Source organism: Theropithecus gelada, chromosome 13 (assembly GCF_003255815.1).
Source record: "Theropithecus gelada isolate Dixy chromosome 13, Tgel_1.0, whole genome shotgun sequence".
Lineage (NCBI taxonomy): Eukaryota > Metazoa > Chordata > Mammalia > Primates > Cercopithecidae > Theropithecus > Theropithecus gelada.
Window position 1 is genome coordinate 95,229,313 of NC_037681.1, and position 17,817 is coordinate 95,247,129.

Consider the following 17,817-nt stretch of genomic DNA (forward strand, 5'->3'; position numbering starts at 1 on the left):
AGATCAAGGTTGCAGTGAGCCATGATTGTACCACTGCACTCCAGCCTGGGTGACAGAGTGAGACCCTGTCTGTCTCAAAAGGAAAAAGAAAAAAGCAGTGTCTTGAAACCAAGACTTGTATGAAGTGTTGTCTGTTGTAGAAATTCAGTTCTTCTTTTGAGGGTAATAAAGTCTGGTTTGTTAACAACTGGGATTAGAACGGGCTGACTGGGGAATATCCCTGGAATGTCCAGAGAGTGTACAAGGTAGTAAGGCCAGATGTGGTGGCTCACATCTGTAATCCCAGCATTTTGGGAGGCCAAGGCAAGAAGACTGCTTGAGCCCAGGAGTTCAAGACCAGTCTGTGCAACATACCAAGACTCTACAAAAAATTAAATAAATAAAGATAGATAGATGATTGATAGATAGACAGATAGAGAGAAGGCAGTGAAAGCAGCCTGCAAAGTGGGAGGAGAAAGAGAGAGCAGGGCCGGGAGCGGTGGCACACACCTGTAATCCAGCACTTTGGGAGGCCAAGGCGGGTGGATCACCTGAGGTCAGGAGTTCTTGACCAGCCTGACTAACATGGTGAAACTCCGTCTCTACTAAATACAAAAAAATTAGCTGGGCCTGGTGGCACATGCCTGTAATCCGAGCTACTTGGGAGGCTGAGATAGGAGAATCGCTTGTACCTGGGAGGCAGAGGTTGCAGTGAGCCAAGATTGTACCATTGCACTTTAGCCTGGGCAATAAGAGCGAAACTCTGTCTCAAAAAATAAAAAAAACATAAATAAAGAAAGAGCAGAGGGAGAGGTGGGTGGGTGCAGGGCCCTTGAGATCATCTTAGCCGATCACAGGACAAGAAGAGTCAGGATGCTGGGGGCAGTGCCGCTGTGGATGACGGGTATTATGGAACAGAGGGTGGCACTTTGCCATATGCCATGGAGATGGCAGAGGTTAGGGCATGGGTAAGAATAAGAGACAACCAGACTTCTGAGAAGATTTCGTAGGTGTATCCTTTTAAATGAGCCATGAAAATGGGGCAATTTTTTGTGGTAGCTTTTCAACAAAAACCACAAAACTCCAGGAAATATGGAGTTAGAACTATTATAATCATCTCAAACTGTGTCCTCTTACTGGGGGTGATCGTCAGTTACATCTGGTACAAACCATAACAACCTCCCTGCTACATAAGATGGAAGAAAACACATGAGTTCTGGCTACTCTTATATGAAAAGTTGAGACAAATAAAAAAATAGGAAAGGCAAAGCAGGGGAAAAGATTTTCAGAGAAAGAGGAGTGTCAGTGTCTTGGGGAAGACAAATAGAAAGAGACACAGTGAGACAGAAAATACTTGCTGTACCATTAGAGTTAGACCCCAGCGGGGAGGTGCTGGGGTGGTCATAGGGGAGGCTCTGCACTTTGAAGCAGTGTCATCATTCTGTGCAGTGTGGAGCTCTGAGGAGGTCTGGTAGGCACAGCAAGTGGTAGGAAACCTGTTAACATCTCCAAGAAAAACAGGTATGTACCATTCCTGTGGTTGCTGACCTTTGTGGGGTAGGACTTGACTGAAAATTCGGGAGGCATGATGCATCCTCATTAGAAGGTTTCAGGGGTGGGGCAGATAATTTGGGCATGGGAAAATTAGTCATAATCATAATTACAAACTTTAATGGAATGCTTATCAGGCACCAGGTACTGTGCCAAGAGCTTTATGCATGCCTTCAGAAGTTCATGCTTGCTTAGTGCTTTGCTTCTATCTAGAGATGTGCTGTCTTCCTGAAGAACAAATTCAAATGTGCAGGAAAGTCAGCTTGATGCTGAGAATCCATCACACTGGGAATAAATGGTATAGAAATCATGGTGTGTGTGTATGTGGGTGGGCGGGGAGGAACTGCCACTGCTCTGAGGACATGGCCTGTTTAAGCCTGGAAGGGATAGTAACCAGGAAGTTTCAGGGGACTCCATTTCAGTTGGCTTAAGTAACTTCTGATGGGGCTCAGGGGCTCAGGATTTGGATTATTAGTATTGTTTTAAATCTTCTATTTTTACATTGATTCCTGCATTTGCTTGTGAATTTTTTGTCTATTAAGAGGCTGAGGCAGGAGAATGGCGTAAACCCGGGAGGCGGAGCTTGCAGTGAGCCGAGATCGCGCCACTGCACTCCAGCCTGGGTGACACAGCGAGACTCCGTCTCAAAAAAAAAAAAAAAGAATTTATTGGCCGGTCACGGTGCCTCACACCTGTAATCCCAGCACTTTAGAAGGACGAGGTGGGCGGATCACCTGAGGTCCGGAGTTCGAGACCAGCCTGACCAACATGCAGAAACCCCGTCTCCACTAAAAATACAAAATTAGCTGGGCATGGTGGCGCATGTCTGTAATCCCAGCTACTCCGGAGGCTGAGGCAGGAGAATGGCTTGAACCTGGGAGGCGGAGATTGCTGTTGGCCGAGATGGTGCCATTGCATTCCACAGCTAACCTCATACGTGGTGGTGAAAGAGTGGATTCTCTGCCTGTATCATCAGAAACAAGGCAGAGATGTCTGCTCTTGCTACTTCTATTCAGTATTGTCCTGGGAGGTGTGTTGAAGACCAGAAGGCCGTTTCCCACATTTTCTGACCTGTTTTAAGCTCCTTGGATTTTGGGTATGATCCTAGGGGGAGAGGCACCCATAAAGATATTGAGTGTGTCAACATCCTGGCCCTTGGGAACCAATGTTTTCTAAATTTGATTTAGAAAAAATATAGTAATGTGACATTTCTCATATCAGAGAGCTATGGTGCAAAAGGTCTAGATAGATGTGGCAACAAGTACATGGGTGTGGAAAGGCAAGAAAGATGAATGGAGACAGGCTGTGGTGGAGGCAAGAAAGGCTTCGTAGTGAAATTATTTAAGCAGCATCTAGAAAAAAATGAGTAGATACTTGTCAGGTGGACAGAGGCAAGAGGAAGGGAACAGCATGAAAAAAGGTGTGGAGGTGTGAAACAGTTCAGCATATTTGGAGAACATTCAGTCATTTATTAGTGTGGCTGGGGTGGAGGATGCGAGGGGCGTAGGTGAAAGATGAAGCAAGAGAAACAGACAAAGCTGGGTCACAGGAAGCCCACTGACTCATGCTAGGCTGCTGTTCTAGCACCTGTCCATCCCCTGACCCGCCCAGATGCTACACTCTAACCTCATTCTGTTCTCGAATGGCTCCTGACCTGCCATCACCCCACTCTCAGCTTGGATTCTTGGTCTTGAGTCTTCGCCTATTTAACCAAGGACTTTCCGTTTCCCCACCCAGTTATAGCCCAACTGGCTCACTGCCTGTGTACTTAGACTCCTGCTGAACACATCATGGCTTGAATCCTGTAACTTCTGTGGCCAATTAGGGCAGACATGGACTGTAAAGCTCTGGAATGTGTCTCCAGAGACTCTGACATTTTAAGTAGGAAACTGAAAGACCTAGGTGGTATTTTCATTTCTTTTTCTAGCTCACACAGATATGACTTTGTAATTGAAATGAGGATGTGGAAAGTGAGTCACTAGCTACATAACTAGGACTATACAGCAAGATTTGGTAATAGAAATGATATTTTCCTGGCAATGGATAGATTGATCTCATAAAGACTTGGAAAAAATTAATTTTATTTATATATTTATTTCCTACCACATTCCACAAAACAGCTACGCCAGTTTAGAAAAATGGAAGAGCATAAAAAGATAAAATAAATAATTATGGGGACTGGGCAAAAGAAAAATAAAATAGGGCAATAAAACAGCCAGGATTAGATAAGCTCACAGAAATACAAACCACCCACTTTTGCTAGAAGGGAGCCCCATAGCTTTTCCTGATATAAAATGTGGGTGAAGCTGTCTGTGGCTTATTGAGTAGTCAATATATTTCAGAGCACTCCTGCAATCAATATGCTGATAAATTTCACGGAGCTGTAGAGTGGTGTAGAGTTTGGGGCCTGAAGCCAGCCTTTCAATCCCAACTCTACCATTTACTCTCTGGGCCTCAGTTTCCTCATCTGTAAAACAGGGATAATAATTCTTACTTCATAGAATGGTTATGGGGATAAAATAAGTTAGTAGCTGTGAAGTGTTTAGAACTGTGTCAGGTACATGGTAAGCACCATGAAGTGTTAACTTTTCAAAATTAAAAATACATTTAATTATGAATGTTTATTTAACTTGGTTAAATTAAAAATACTTGAATAATTCTTAGATGTAGATCTATAAAAGCTCCAAAGAATGCTGCCAAAACACATAGCTCTCTTGTGGTCTGTATTAATCTAAGAGTGACATTTATGGGAGTGGTGGACAATACATATTTTTCAGAAAAGACTGGGAAAAGTCTTGCCTATCTGATGAAGTGATCATTTTCCGAGGAAAAGCAAGGAAATACCTGAATACAGCAAAATAATCTATGAGGAAGACAGAAAAAATTTTCAAGTGAAAAATCAGGGAATGAAATAACAAGGCTGTGATTGACGAAGGCTTAGAGTATGTGTAAAATGTAATTTGAAAAGTTACACAACATTTATAGTTGATGAGGACTGGTGGGTTGGCACTAATCATTACGACTTAATTATGGCAATGTGAACTCTGTTCAGAAGAACTGCTCAAAAAAAAAAAAAAAAAAGAAGTGCAAGTGAAGAGGCAGTGGTTGAATAAACTGAGCTATACCCACACTTGTAAGGAAATCCATGAGCCTGAAAATGAAAATATGGTGAAGCCAGCCAAATGGCTAAGGGGAACTTAGAAGATGTGCTGTATGTCCGAACAGATAGCAAAGGGGGAATAAATGAGCATTTAATAAACATCTACTTCTGCATCTAAGTGGGTTGGAGTGGCCAGAGGCAGACTGGTTCTCCTGCCTAGAACAATCAGAAAAGCTGGATAATTTGTTGGAAGGCATTAAGGAGTTGCTGAGGCAATGAGATCTAGAGGTAGCTAAGTCTCTAGAGAAGGAAGAGTCCACAGAGATGAGGGAATTATTGCAGCTGCTTATACCCTGGGAGTATATGTTGATTCTGGGACAGAGGGCATGCTGGTAGTGGTGGCTGGAGGAGCTGAGAATCCAAGACTTCCACCTGTGGAGGCAAGTATAGGAGAACAGAGAAACTAGCAGATTTTTTGGTGGAGCCTTGGTGGTGGGAAGGGATGGGAATCAAGTTAATTTTCCCCCAAACACATTTGCCAAATATTAGGGCTGCATGGAGCAAAAGGCAAAAACACTTAAGGAGAAAGATTCCAAAAAGTAGAATGTTTGAGCAGACTTGGGCGCCAGTGATTAGAGGTGGGACCTTCCAAAGGGAGGGGATACACATAATACACCAGGCTTTCAGTGGAAAACTCGGGAGGGCCAGGAACAAACCCTGGATAGATTGAGCATTAGCAGAACTGCAGCCCAGCCTTGACTCAGCACAGTTTCTAGTGAAACAGGATGCTCAGCCACCACTCTATCTGCCTAGTGTGGGAAGGGTGAGCCCTCTCTAGAGAAAGCTAACACCAGCTGGAGTCTCTACAATTTATTTATATATGTTATTGCCAGGTGTGACAAAAGACATGTGCCACATGTCTGAACACCAAGAGAAAAAAGAGACAATAGAAACAAATACATAAGTGATCCAGGTATTGGGGTTAGGTGACAAGAACCTTAAAATTACCATGATTAGTATATTTAAGAAATTAGGGCCGGGCGCGGTGGCTCATGCCTGTAATCCCAGCACTTTGGGAGGCCAAGGTGGGTGGATCATGAGGTCAGGAGATTGAGACCATCCTGGCTAACACGGTGAAACCCCGTCTCTACAAAAAGTACAAAAAATTAGCCGGGCGTGGTGGCAGGCGCCTGTAGTCCCAGCTACTCAGGAGGCTGAGGAAGGAGAAAGGAGTGAACCTAGGAGGTGGAGCTTGCAGTGAGCCGAGATCACATGACTGCACTCTAGCTTAAGCAACAGTGCAAGACTCTGTCTAAAAAAAAAAAGAAAAGAAAAAAAAAAGAAATTAGATGAAAATATGGAGAATTTCTTCAGAGAATTAGAATCTACAAAAATAGAAACAAATGGAAACTGTAGAACTGCTAGCCAATCACTGTGTGGAAATCATGTGCTAGACATGTGCTGGGTTTACACACCCAATATTTAATCATCTTAAAAACCACATGAGGTATATTTTATTGTCTATATTTTATACATGATGGGACAATAGTTACCAATGTGTGTGTCATGCACCTTCTCCCTTACTCTACTTTTTTTTTCTTTTTTTTTTTTGAGATGGAGTCTCACTCTGTCACCCAGGCTGCCAGGCTGGAGTGCAATGGTGTGATCTCGGCTCACTGCAACCTCCGCCTCCTCGGTTCAAGTGATTCTCGTGCTTCAGCCTCCCAAGTAGCTGGGATTACAGGCATGCACCACTACCACCAGCTAATTTTTATATTTTTAGTAGAGATGAGGTTTCACCATGTTGGCCAGGCTGGTCTTGAACTCCTAACCTCAGTTGATCTGCCTGCCTCTGCCTCCCAAAGTGCTGGGATTAGAGGCGTGAGTCACCGTGCCCGGCCCTCTCTCACTCTACTTCTATTGATTAAAGAAGAAGCTTTATCAGCTTTAGTTCTTAGTATTTTAAATAGGTAGAAGGAGACAGGACCTGAGAGAGAGGAGGACTACATTATGTCAGAGAGGCTAAGTCAATTTATAATATATGGCTGAGAGAGGGAGGAAGAGGATTGAGAGAGAACAGGGACTGAGGAGGTAGAGATATTTTGTGTATGTGTGTGTGTGTGTGTGTGTGTGTGTGTGTGTATGTATACCTGTGTGTGTGAAAGGTTCTAGGAACAGCTTCAGGTTAGAGATAATTGGGTGGGGGAAGAATATTTGAGAAATGTCATCGTGGGTTATGAACTAGATCCTCTTTGCTGTCCTTTGAATACACAAATCACTTTAAAATTTACTTTTGGGCCTCTGATAGTGCTTCCATATATGCCATTTGTGCAGAGACTAAGCCACATAGGGGCCATTACATTTGTTAGGGTTACAAATAGATAAATACCCCAATGCTTAGTGAGGGTAGGCAAGTTGCCTAAGTTCACACAGTTGGAAAATGAAAAAAGCTGTCAGGAACCTAAGGCCATGTGATTCCACAGTCCAGGATTTTCCTGGACAATACAAATTATATTTTACTACAACATATTAGAAAACTGCCTTGCCGTGACTCCTCCAAAAAGAGAAGTAAGAAAGGGGGAATTTCTACTGTGGGCCTAAATTTGACCAAAGCCTAGGAATTGGTTAGTAAAGTGGGGGAGTGGTAGAAAAGGCACTATGTCAATCTGGAGTTTGGGTAGTCAAATTATATCTTTGACTTTAATCTCAAACATAGGATCATATACTTAAAAACCTACTTGAAATATGCTTTTCTCCAAAAAGAAACAGCATACAAATGTCTAATGACAAGTGGAAGAAACTGGAGAGCTCTCATTCAAGAAGTACCACTTGAGCTTGGTCTTTCAGGATAGGGTAGGATTTGAACACACAGAAATGAGAGAAAGGTCAACATGAACAAAGGCTCAAAGGCAGAAAAATTTAAGGTTTTTATATTAATTTGATTGGAGTATATGGTTAACGAAGGGGAATAATGGGAGATAAGGTGGGACCTTGAATATTAGGCTAAGGAATATGGACTTTATGGATGAACAATAGTAAGCCACAAAGTATTTTTAAGCTGAGTAGTGGCAGAATCAGTGCTGAATAGACTAATCAAAAGATTAATCTGTTGGCATTATGCGAAGTGGACTAGGAATGGGAAGCACTAAAAGCATTGAGACAAGTTGAGAGATTATTGCAGTATTAAAGGAAAGGTTAAAAGGGCTTGAACTAGGATAGTGATAACAGATGCTATAGGGATAGAATAGGCAAGGTGTAATATGTGATTGAATATTGATAACATAGAAAAACATGTGATAGGGGAATGCTTCAAGGAAATTAAGCTGGTGCCAATGTGCAGGGAAAACCAGAAGAGAGAGAGATTGGAGGCAGGGAAGCCTGTTAGGAGTTTACTGAAGAAGTCCTGGTGAGACAAGCAGTGGGAACAGGAAGTAAAGGAGAGTTAACAACTCATGTTATGAGTGGAAAATTGATGTGACTTAGTGATGAAGTAGGTGTAAAGGGTGAGATGGCTGAAAGTGACTGAGGTTTCAAGCCTGGGTGACTAGACAATGGCGGTGCTGCTATTAACAGAAAGGCAGAAGTTAGAACGAGAACTTGGCTGGAGGGGAACATCACAATGAAAAACAGAAAGCAAGAGAGTTAAATAGGGAGCTGACTTGAAGTCAGATTTTAAAAGAACATATGAAAAAGGTATATGAAAGAATAAAAAACCAAAGATGGAGTTAAAAAAGCATGGCAAACTTGTAAAAATAGGCTTAGGAGGTTAAAACCCTAAATAAATCTTTTTTTTTTTTTAATTGTAACCAAATGTGTGATTTATTTTGGGAAGAAAATAATTAAAACTGAGGCCTTTTTCCAAAAAAGGGGAGAAATAACAATAGCAGATAGTACCCTGAAAACCCTAAATAAATCTTGTCACACTTAAAAATATTTGTGTTGAATTAATGAGCTGAAGTTTGTGAAAAGTTTGTACTCTATAACATACTGCCATTCAGGATTTTTGCTGCTTGGAGAAAATGTCATGTGAAAAGCAAGAAGGAAGAGGCATTTAAACACTGTTTTGCAGCCAGGCGCGGTGGCTCATGCCTGTAATCCCAGCACTTTGGGAGGCTGAGGTGGGCGGATCAACTGAGGTTGGGAGTTCGTGACCAGCCTGACCAACATGGAGAAACCCTGTCTCTACTAAAAATACAAAATTAGCTGGGTGTAGTGGTGCATGCTTGTAATCCCAGCTACTCGGGAGGCTGAGGCAGGAGAATTGCTTGAACCCAGGAGGTGAAGGTTGTGGTGAGCCGAGATCGCGCCATTGCACTCCAGCCTCGGCAACAAGAGTGAAACTCTCTCAAAAAAACAAAAAACAAACAAACAAAAAAACTGTTTTGCTTCTCTCTTTTCCAGAATAGGAGAGTGATCTTTAATCTAGAGGAGGTGGACCAAACAGAGTAAAGAGAACAGCAGTACAAGATGGGTAAGCAGCTGTTATGAGTACTGTGCCATTTTAAGTGAGTTCAGCTCCGCTGAAGTACAGAAGCATAGGGTGTAAGCGAAGGGAGAATTAGCTTCAGTGTTATAGTCTGTATTTATCTGGCTACATCCAGAGTAGGGAGTTCAGCAAATAAGTTAAAAACATGGGCTTTGTAGTCAACAGAACTATGTTCAAATTCTTTTTAAATTTTCTTTCTTTTTTTTCCCCCCTCAGACAGGGTCTCCCTCTGTCACCCAGAGTGCAGCGGTGCAATCGTGGGTCACTGCAGCCTTGAACTCCTGCGCTCAGGCGAGCCTTCCACCTCAGACTCCCGAGTAGCTGGGACTACAGGCATGAGTCACTGCTCCTGGCTAATTTCTTAATTTTTAATAGAGACAGGGTTTCACTCTGTTTCTCAGGCTAGTCTTGAATTCCTGGGCACAAGTTATCCTTCTGCCTTGGCCTCCTAAAGTGCTGGGATTACACGTATGAGCTAGGTCCTCAAATTCTGACAAGACTACTTTGGCAGCCGTGTGACCTTTGGTAACTCACTTGGTCTTTTTAGGCCTCAGCCTCCTCCATCTGCAAAAGTTGGGATAACAATCCCTACTTCACAGAGTATTGTGAGGATTAAATGAGGTAAAGTATGCAAAACACCTGGTTAAGTGACTACCACTTAGTAAATGCTCCAAAATATGGGTATCTACTAGTGACAGATCAACTACATCCCTGTCCTTTTCCATGACAGAAGACTAATAAAGAGGTCTCAGCTGGGCGCGGTGGCTCACGCCTGTAATCCCAGCACTTTGGGAGGCCAAGGCGGGCAGATCCTGAGGTCAGGAGATCAAGACCATCCTGGCTAACACGGTGAAACCCTGTCTCTACTAAAAATACAAAAAATTAGCCGGGCGTGGTGGCGGGCGCCTGTAGTCCCAGCTACTCGGGAGGCTGAGGCAGGAGAATGGCGTGAACCAGGGAGGCGGAGCTTGCAGTGAGCCGAGATCACGCCACAGAACTCCAGCCTGGGCAACAGAGCGAGACTCCGTCCCCTCAAAAAAAAAAAAAAAAGAAGAGGTTTCTTCATCCCTACAACAGTGCTTGGCACACAGTGGTCAGTAAACATTTGATAAATAGATAGATAGATAAATACAGATCCTCAGACCCTGAGTTTAGTGGCAGGGAGACTCTAATCTTGTGTAGGTAAGCCAGGATGGAAGGGAATACTTTTTCCTATCCTTATTATTACTTTTTTTTTTTTTTTTTTGAGACAGAGTCTCACACTGTTGCCCAGGCTGGAGTGCAGTGGCACAATCTCAGCTCACGGCAACCTCTGCCTCCCAGGTTCAAGCGATTCTCCTGCCTCAGCCTCCCAAGTAGCAGGGATTACAGGTGCCTGCCACCACGCCCAGCTAATTTTTTATCTTGTTTTATTTTTAGTAGAGATGGGGTTTCGTTATGTTGGCCAGGTTGGTCTCGAATGCCTGACTTTGTGATCCACCCACCTTGGCCTCCCAAAGTGCTGGGATTACAGGCGTGAGCCACCATGCCCGGCCTATTATAACTATTTTTTGAGACAGGGTCTTGCTCTGTCACCCAGGCTGGAGTGCAGTGGTGCGCTCTTGGCTCACCGCAACCTCCGCCTCCCGGGTTCAAGTGATTTTTATGTCTCAGCCTCCCGAGTAGCTGGGATTACAGGGGCGTGCCACTATGCCTAGCTACGTTTTGTATTTTTAGTAGCGATGGGATTTCACCATGTTGGCCAGGCTGGTCTTGAACTCCTGGCTTCAAGTGATCCACCTGCCTTGGACTCCCAAAATGCTGAGATTACAGGCGTGAGTCACCACACCAGGTTATAGTTCCTATAACTTTTCCCCTACTTGGGACATTTGAGTTGTTTCCAATTTTTCACCATTGTAAATAACACTAAGATGAACATGCTGGTACATATCTTCGCTCCCTTTCCTGACTGTTTTCTTGGGCTACATTCCCAGCAAAAGGAAAGGGTATCATTTTCCAGAAAATTTACACCCTCTCGAGCAGTGTATTAAAATGTCAGTGTATGTTTAAAATATCAAATACTGTAAGAATGTATTGAAGCCACCTGGGAGAAATTCTTCCCAAGTGATGTATCATCTCAGATTCTGAGGAACTGGGTGGAGTAAATAGTAAACTGAGCTGTCGGGCACTAACAGTTACAACGGCTCCGTTGTCTCTGCTCTGCAAAGACAGGAGATGGGTGTTCTTCAGACAGGAAACAGGAACTCAGTGGGTGGACCTAAAGGGGAGTGTGGGCTTTGAAACAGGAAAAAAAGAAGTCTGCTTCTGATAGTGAAAGAGATGCATTGCTGTGCTGTCCTAATCATCCTACTAGGTCAAACCTTCATTCTATATCTGTCTTTGCATTCTATTTGCAGTTGTTTTAATTTTGCTAAGTGTTGTGTTAGTTTCATGTGACTGCTTTTATTTTTTCCATTTCAGGGAATGACATCCATCTAGTTCAAGTCAAAACTGGGCAGTTATTTGATACTTCCTGTTTCTCACTCCCTATATCCAATCTCTCAAACAAGTTCTACAATCCTGTTTCTGAAATATTTCTACACTTGGTCATAGCCAAAAGGCCAAGAAACAATTCTAAAATATTTCTCTAATTGGTTTGCTCATCTCATCTTGACTTGCAATGTTCTAGTCCGAATCACCACTGTCTCTTGCCTAGACTACTGCAATACCCTCCTATCTCATTTTCATGTTTCCATTTTTGCTTCTGCAAGTTCATTTCCAAATTTCTGCCCAAGTAATATTTTAAAAACTTAAATAGATAATGTTATTTCTCATGATTTGTTTCCTTAAGTCCAAATCCTTAATTTGGCCTACAAAGCTTTGCATGATTTGACCCCTGCTCACCTCTCTAACCCTACCTTTTGTCACTCTCTCCCTTCCTCCCTGTTTCAGTCACAATGGCTTTTCTGTTCTTGATTTTTCTCTCAGCTCTTTCCAGTCTTAGAGTCTTTGCATATGCCTTTCCCTACACCTGGAATGCTCTTCCTGCCACCCTTCACCTGGTTAATTCTCACTTATCTTGTAGGTCTTAGTTTAAATGTCACTTTTATAGACAGGCTTTCTTATAGCAGCCTCTTCTTTTCCTTTATAAACTTCTCATAATTAAGAATATATACATTTCTGTTTCTTCCATTGGAGAGTGGGTTTCTTGAGGTCATAGTTAATGTCTTTTAGGTCACTACAGAATACATATCTAGGGCTTGACACAATGTCTGGCACAGACTAAGTGCTCTTCATTTAAATGAACCATAATGTCTATCACAGTGTTAGGAAGGAAGTAGGTTTTAAAATACAGGTACTTATGGAAAATTCCCTGTTGCCATTTAAATGTTAAGCTTACAAATAGGGAATTTTCAAGTTTAGTGTTGTATAACTGAATTCAGGAATTATTCTCTATAGCATGAAACCAACAAAAGGCAAGTCATATTTACTCAAAATTTCAGAGTATATCCAGTTTTTTCTGTCCTCTTGAGGGTTGAGGCAGATTTAGGATTGGGCAGAGTTAGTTAGCTGCTTTTCTGTGGTTGGTACTTTAAAAATGATTCTTCTTTTTCACCTGGGGACATGGGTACTCACCAGCAGGCTGTGACACAAAGCATGGAAATGTTGCTGATTTGTCTCTAGCTCATCCCAGTCCAGCTGCCAACAGCTTGTAGGTCTGAGGATGAATGGGAGTCCATATGTCAATGACTCACAGAGCCCACTAGATTTTAAAGCCCTAGGAAGAGATAATTACAGTGAAAGACTCCTTAGTGATATCTGGAACCTCTACCTAGATCCACTTCAATTCAGCTTAACTCTAAGATGCTACTGTGAAAGCTTTTAAATTAGTGTCTGTGAACTATCCATCTTTGTATGGCCAGCATCTAGCATAGTATCTAGCACACAGAAGATCGTCAAAGTTCAGGAACCTTTGCATGGGCACAGTGGTAGCAACTGGGAAGAGTTGAAGTGGACTCTGCCATCATTGCTAATTCATTGTGTGTGTGTGTGCTTTTTTTTTTTTTTTTTTTTCTTCAAGATAAGGGCTTGCTCTGTTACCCAAGCTGGAGTGCAGTGGTCCGATTATAACTCACTGCAGCCTTGAACTCTTAGGCTCAAACGATCCTCCTGCCTCAGCTTCCCAGAGTGGCTGGGATTACAGGCATGAGCCACCATGCCTGGCCTGCTAATTCTCTTCTACAATTGGTTCTCCTGGAAGAAGGAATTCTAGTAGTTAGAGAAATGGGAGGGGGCAGGGGTAGATCCTATGTAGCACTTACTCCTTGAAGGTTGGATCTCTGTCCTGATGCTTAAACAAAGTAGTTATTCAGTAAACATTTACTGAATGGATAAACACCTTTCTAATGAGTCAAAAGAAAAACAATCCTCATGCAGACCTCAGCATGTTCTACTGTAGCGCTTCTCCCACCATCTGCACATTTAGCCTCCCCAGGCTGAGTAGCCTGTCTTTGCTTCCTCATGCCGTAGCTGTAACTGCTACTTTGGAACTGACTCTTGCCTGCCTGACACTTAAGAGATACCATCTATCTCTGGACCTCCTAGTCACAGAACCACTAAGAATAGCATTTGCATGGATTGGGGAGGTTCCCTTGGACCATACTTGATCACTCGGAGCTCGTAATGAGAGGTCGATGACTGGGAAGCCATCTGATAGAGTGTGATGAAGTCTCCTTTGGGGTCATCCATTCTCAAGGAGCCGTCAGCTGTGCCAGGGAGTAGGGATGGGCTGAGCAGTCGCTCTTGGAGATCACATTTCAGACACACTACAATAAAAGCAGCATTGGAGGAAGGATTGTGAGTAATAAGTTACCTTAGGCTATGCCATTAAGAGACAACATCTGCTATCCATTCCATCTCTACCAGGCAAGCAAGGGATAGGAGTAGGCAGGAGAGTGGAAAGAGGAAAGTCTGACTGGTTTGGGAAGGGAAAGCCGGTCTGGAACCTATAAGTATCTCTATCGCTCTACACAAGAGTTAACTTATTTTCAAGGGTCTGACATGATTTTTACTTGTTTTACTTCTGAGCTGGCTGAGGAGTTGTCTCATAGTGAGACATCTGGCTTGTGATCCAGTCTGAGGAACATGCATCCTCTGTGGAGGAGGTAGCTAATGCCAAAATATGCAGAGGCCCTTTGGCAATCACAGAAGGAAATCTTGCTTCTGCTGCTTCCTTGTGGCTAAGCTTTGGCAACAGTGCAGGTCAGATGAAGGAAGAGCAGGAAAGCAGAAGTCAGGCAGTCAGATGACTGCTACTGTTTCTCTGTGGGCTCATTCAGGGACATTCCGGGTGGGGGGAAAGGAATAAGTTCCTGAAATAGCTTATTTTTTAATTCCCCCAAGGAAACATGAATTTAGGACCTTCTGGGCCTTGGAGCATCACAGTGGCATCAGACAATTCTGAGGAGTGCTTAGGCTAGGTAGGAGTTACTCATCTCGGTATTGTACTCTTCTGTATTAAGCTTCTGCTCCAGTAGGGAAGTGCATATGCCATAGTGTATGATGATCTGTTGCACAAGCTTGAATCCTTGATATTACAAAGTTCTTCAATAAAACATATACCTGGTTTGAATACTGATAACAAACTTGTGAATATACGAATGTTAAGTATTTCTGAGAAGGCTGGTAGTTGATGTGACTTGTGAAATGACTGTACTAACTGCAACATGAGGTAAAAAAACAACATAGAAAAAAATAGAATGGCAGAACAGATGTCAGATCCAGCTGGCCTTCCTGGGCCCCGTGAATAAGACCTAGACATTAGGTCTTATCACATTAGACATTGTTAATAAGACACTAATTCTGGGTGAGACGGCCTTCAGCCTGACATGTCCCAGAGCACAGGAAGTCAGTAGGAGGGACTTTGCCTAGGACTCCAGCTTCCTCTCATTTCCTCTGTGCCTGACTTCTCCATTTCCAGTCCTGAGGCTTTAGGACTGGACAGGACTCCAGCTTCCTCTCATTTCCTCTGTGCCTGACTTCTCCATTTCCAGTCCTGAGGCTTTAGGACTGGACAGCTGTGTTCATCGGGCTGAAGTTTTCAATTCTGGTTGCAGTAAGAATCATCTAGGGCAGCAATCCTCAATCATTTTGCCATTAGTGACTGGTTTCATAAAAGACTGGTTTTTCCACGGGGTGGTGGGGGATGGTACTGTTCCACCTCAGATCAGCAGGCATTAGATTCTCATAAGGAGTGCACAACCTAGATCCCTTGCATGTGTAGTTCACAATAAGGTTTGGGATCCTGTGAGAATCTAATGACGCAGCTGATCTGACAGGACGCAGAGCTCAGATGGTAATGCTCGTTCACCTGTTGCTCACCTCCTGCTGATCCAGTTCCTAACAGGCCACAGGGGTTAGGGACCCCTGATCTAGGAAACCTGAAAAAGATACTGATGTCTGGGCCCTACCCCAGACCAACTGAATCAGGGTCTCTGGGGGTGAAGCCCAGACACTGGTATTTTTTTTTTATACTTTAAGTTCTAGGGTACATGTACAAAACGTGCAGGTTTGTTACATATGTATACACGTCATGTTGGTTTTCTGCACCCATTAACTCATCATTTACATTAGGTATTTCTCCTAATGCTATCCCTCCCCCAACCCCCCACCCAATGGCAGGCCCCAGTGTATGATGTTCCCCGCCCTGAGACACTGGTATTTTTTTTATAAGTTCCCCATGTGATTCTTATTGCAGCCTGGATTACGAACTACCCAAACTGTGGTCTCAGCAGAGTGTCCCAAAGCTGGGAAAGCTGTTTTAGCAGGGTTTGAATTTAGAAGCAGGTGTGCTTCTCCTACCCAGAGCCCAGATGCAGATGTGGCAGACACGGTACCTAAGAACAAGAAAAGAAACCCATGTGTGGCTCACCGTGTGCTCTGTCAGAGGAAGGCCTTTCTAAGGGAAGAACCTAGAGATGGGGTGAAGGGCCCTAGGCAGTCAAAGAAGCAGGTGGCATCAGATAGAGAACCTTGTAAGAAGGAGTCAGAGTGAACATCTGAGACACACAACCCAAAGAGTCTAGAGGAGGAAAACTTGGGGTTTTTGTTTTCTTTCAGTTTTTGTAGTGAGCCATAGTCCAGAAATCTACATGTGTGGCAATACATAAATTTTTAAAATAATAGTGACAGCATAATCTTTATTGTGGTTGTTTAAAATCTCACATCCACCCTAGAAGACGCCTAATTTCCCCAGACCTCATTCCAGCTGTGCCTGAACATCTGGATTCCAGTGAAGACCTCCCCAGCAGAAAAGCTGACTGCAGTCTGGATCTAAGTTCCACTCTGCATCCCGCAGACCTACAAATTTCTGAAAAAATGATTATAGATGGAGATAAATATTCTGGCTCTGACCCTGGTGCTGAAAGCTTTGGAAAGAGAGAGGGGAAGCCAGAGAAATTCCAATTAGCACCATGGGCAAATGCCATGTGATAGTGGAAGAAAGGCTGGTTACAGGAGTTCTTGACCTCTGAGGGTCCCAGCCCTCCTAATGAAAGAAGTGAATCTCTAGCCCCTTTGTTCAGAATTGCTTAGCACGAGGCAGGTTAATATAGTATATAAAAGCCCAGGTTCTGGAGGAAGACAGACCTGGGTTTATTGACATTGTCTGGGCTGAGAGTGTCAAGTGTACAAAATATAGATTTCTGATCCTAAGGTTTAAGAGTAGGCCCTGTTGCCTGACTTCAAATCTTAGCTCTGCTACTAATTTTCTGTGCAGCCCTGGGAAAGTATGTTTAATTTCTCTAAGTCTCAGTTTTCTCATATGTAAAATGGGGGTAATATTGTATTTAATTGATTCTAAGACATATTTTTTTTCATCTCTATCTGTGTCTTACAATTGCCATTGGCCAGGTAGGCACTCTAAGTCCTTACTTACTACTCTAATCTAAAAGAGCTCTCTCAATGCAGGTAAAATACTACTTCTAAGTGACAAGAAAGAGCTGTGTAATGTTTAATGGGCAATGTCTTCTTTCTTTTTTTTTAAGAAAACTTTATCATTAGGAAAATTTTTTTAGAGACAGGGTCTCACTCTGTTACCCAGGCTGAAGTGCAGAGGCTCCATCACGGCTCACTGCAACCTTGAACTCCTAGGTGCAAGTGATCCTCTTGGCTCAGCCTCCTGAGTAGCTGAGACTATAGGTGCATGCCACCGTGTCTGGCTAATTTTTTATTTTTATTTTTTGTAGAGACAGATCTATGTTGCACAGGCTGTCATTAATTCCTGGCTTCAACGGATCCTCCCACCTTTGCCTCCCAGAATGCTGGCATTATAGGAGTGAGCCACTGCACCTAGCCTGTTTTCTTTCTTACTGGTACATAAAATAGTGGTGTATCTTACAATTATAGCATCTTAGATTCAATGACATATGGTAACAGTACCTGCCTCATAGTGTTATGTGAAGATAAAATGGGATAATGCAAGAAATGAAGTTAATTTAGTGCTTGGCACAGAGGAAGGGCTTAGTAATGTTAGCTATACACTAGCTTCTGTATAAAGGTGCTGGCTGCCTTAAATAGGGAAAACAGATAAGTGAATTCCAGAGGATAGGACAGGGAGAAATTGGTACTATCAGCCTTGGACAAAAGGGGTGGAAAGGAGGTTCTGGGAAGAATATTTTACACAAAGAAAAGACAGATTAATATCAAGTTAAGTTGGCAAAGG

General features: G+C 43.1%; 1 protein-coding gene across 2 annotated transcripts in view; it reads right to left on the reverse strand.

Moving 5' to 3' along the window:
• The window catches only part of M1AP (meiosis 1 associated protein), a 95,885-nt gene that overhangs the window by 5,030 nt on the left and 73,038 nt on the right, over positions 1-17,817 (reverse strand). For both annotated transcript variants that reach the window (XM_025354311.1, XM_025354312.1), the window contains 2 exons: positions 13,759-13,921; positions 12,732-12,873 (listed from right to left, as the gene is read on the reverse strand). In XM_025354311.1, the coding sequence (XP_025210096.1) occupies positions 12,732-12,873; positions 13,759-13,921 (305 nt within the window). The remainder of the gene's footprint in view (positions 1-12,731; positions 12,874-13,758; positions 13,922-17,817) is intronic.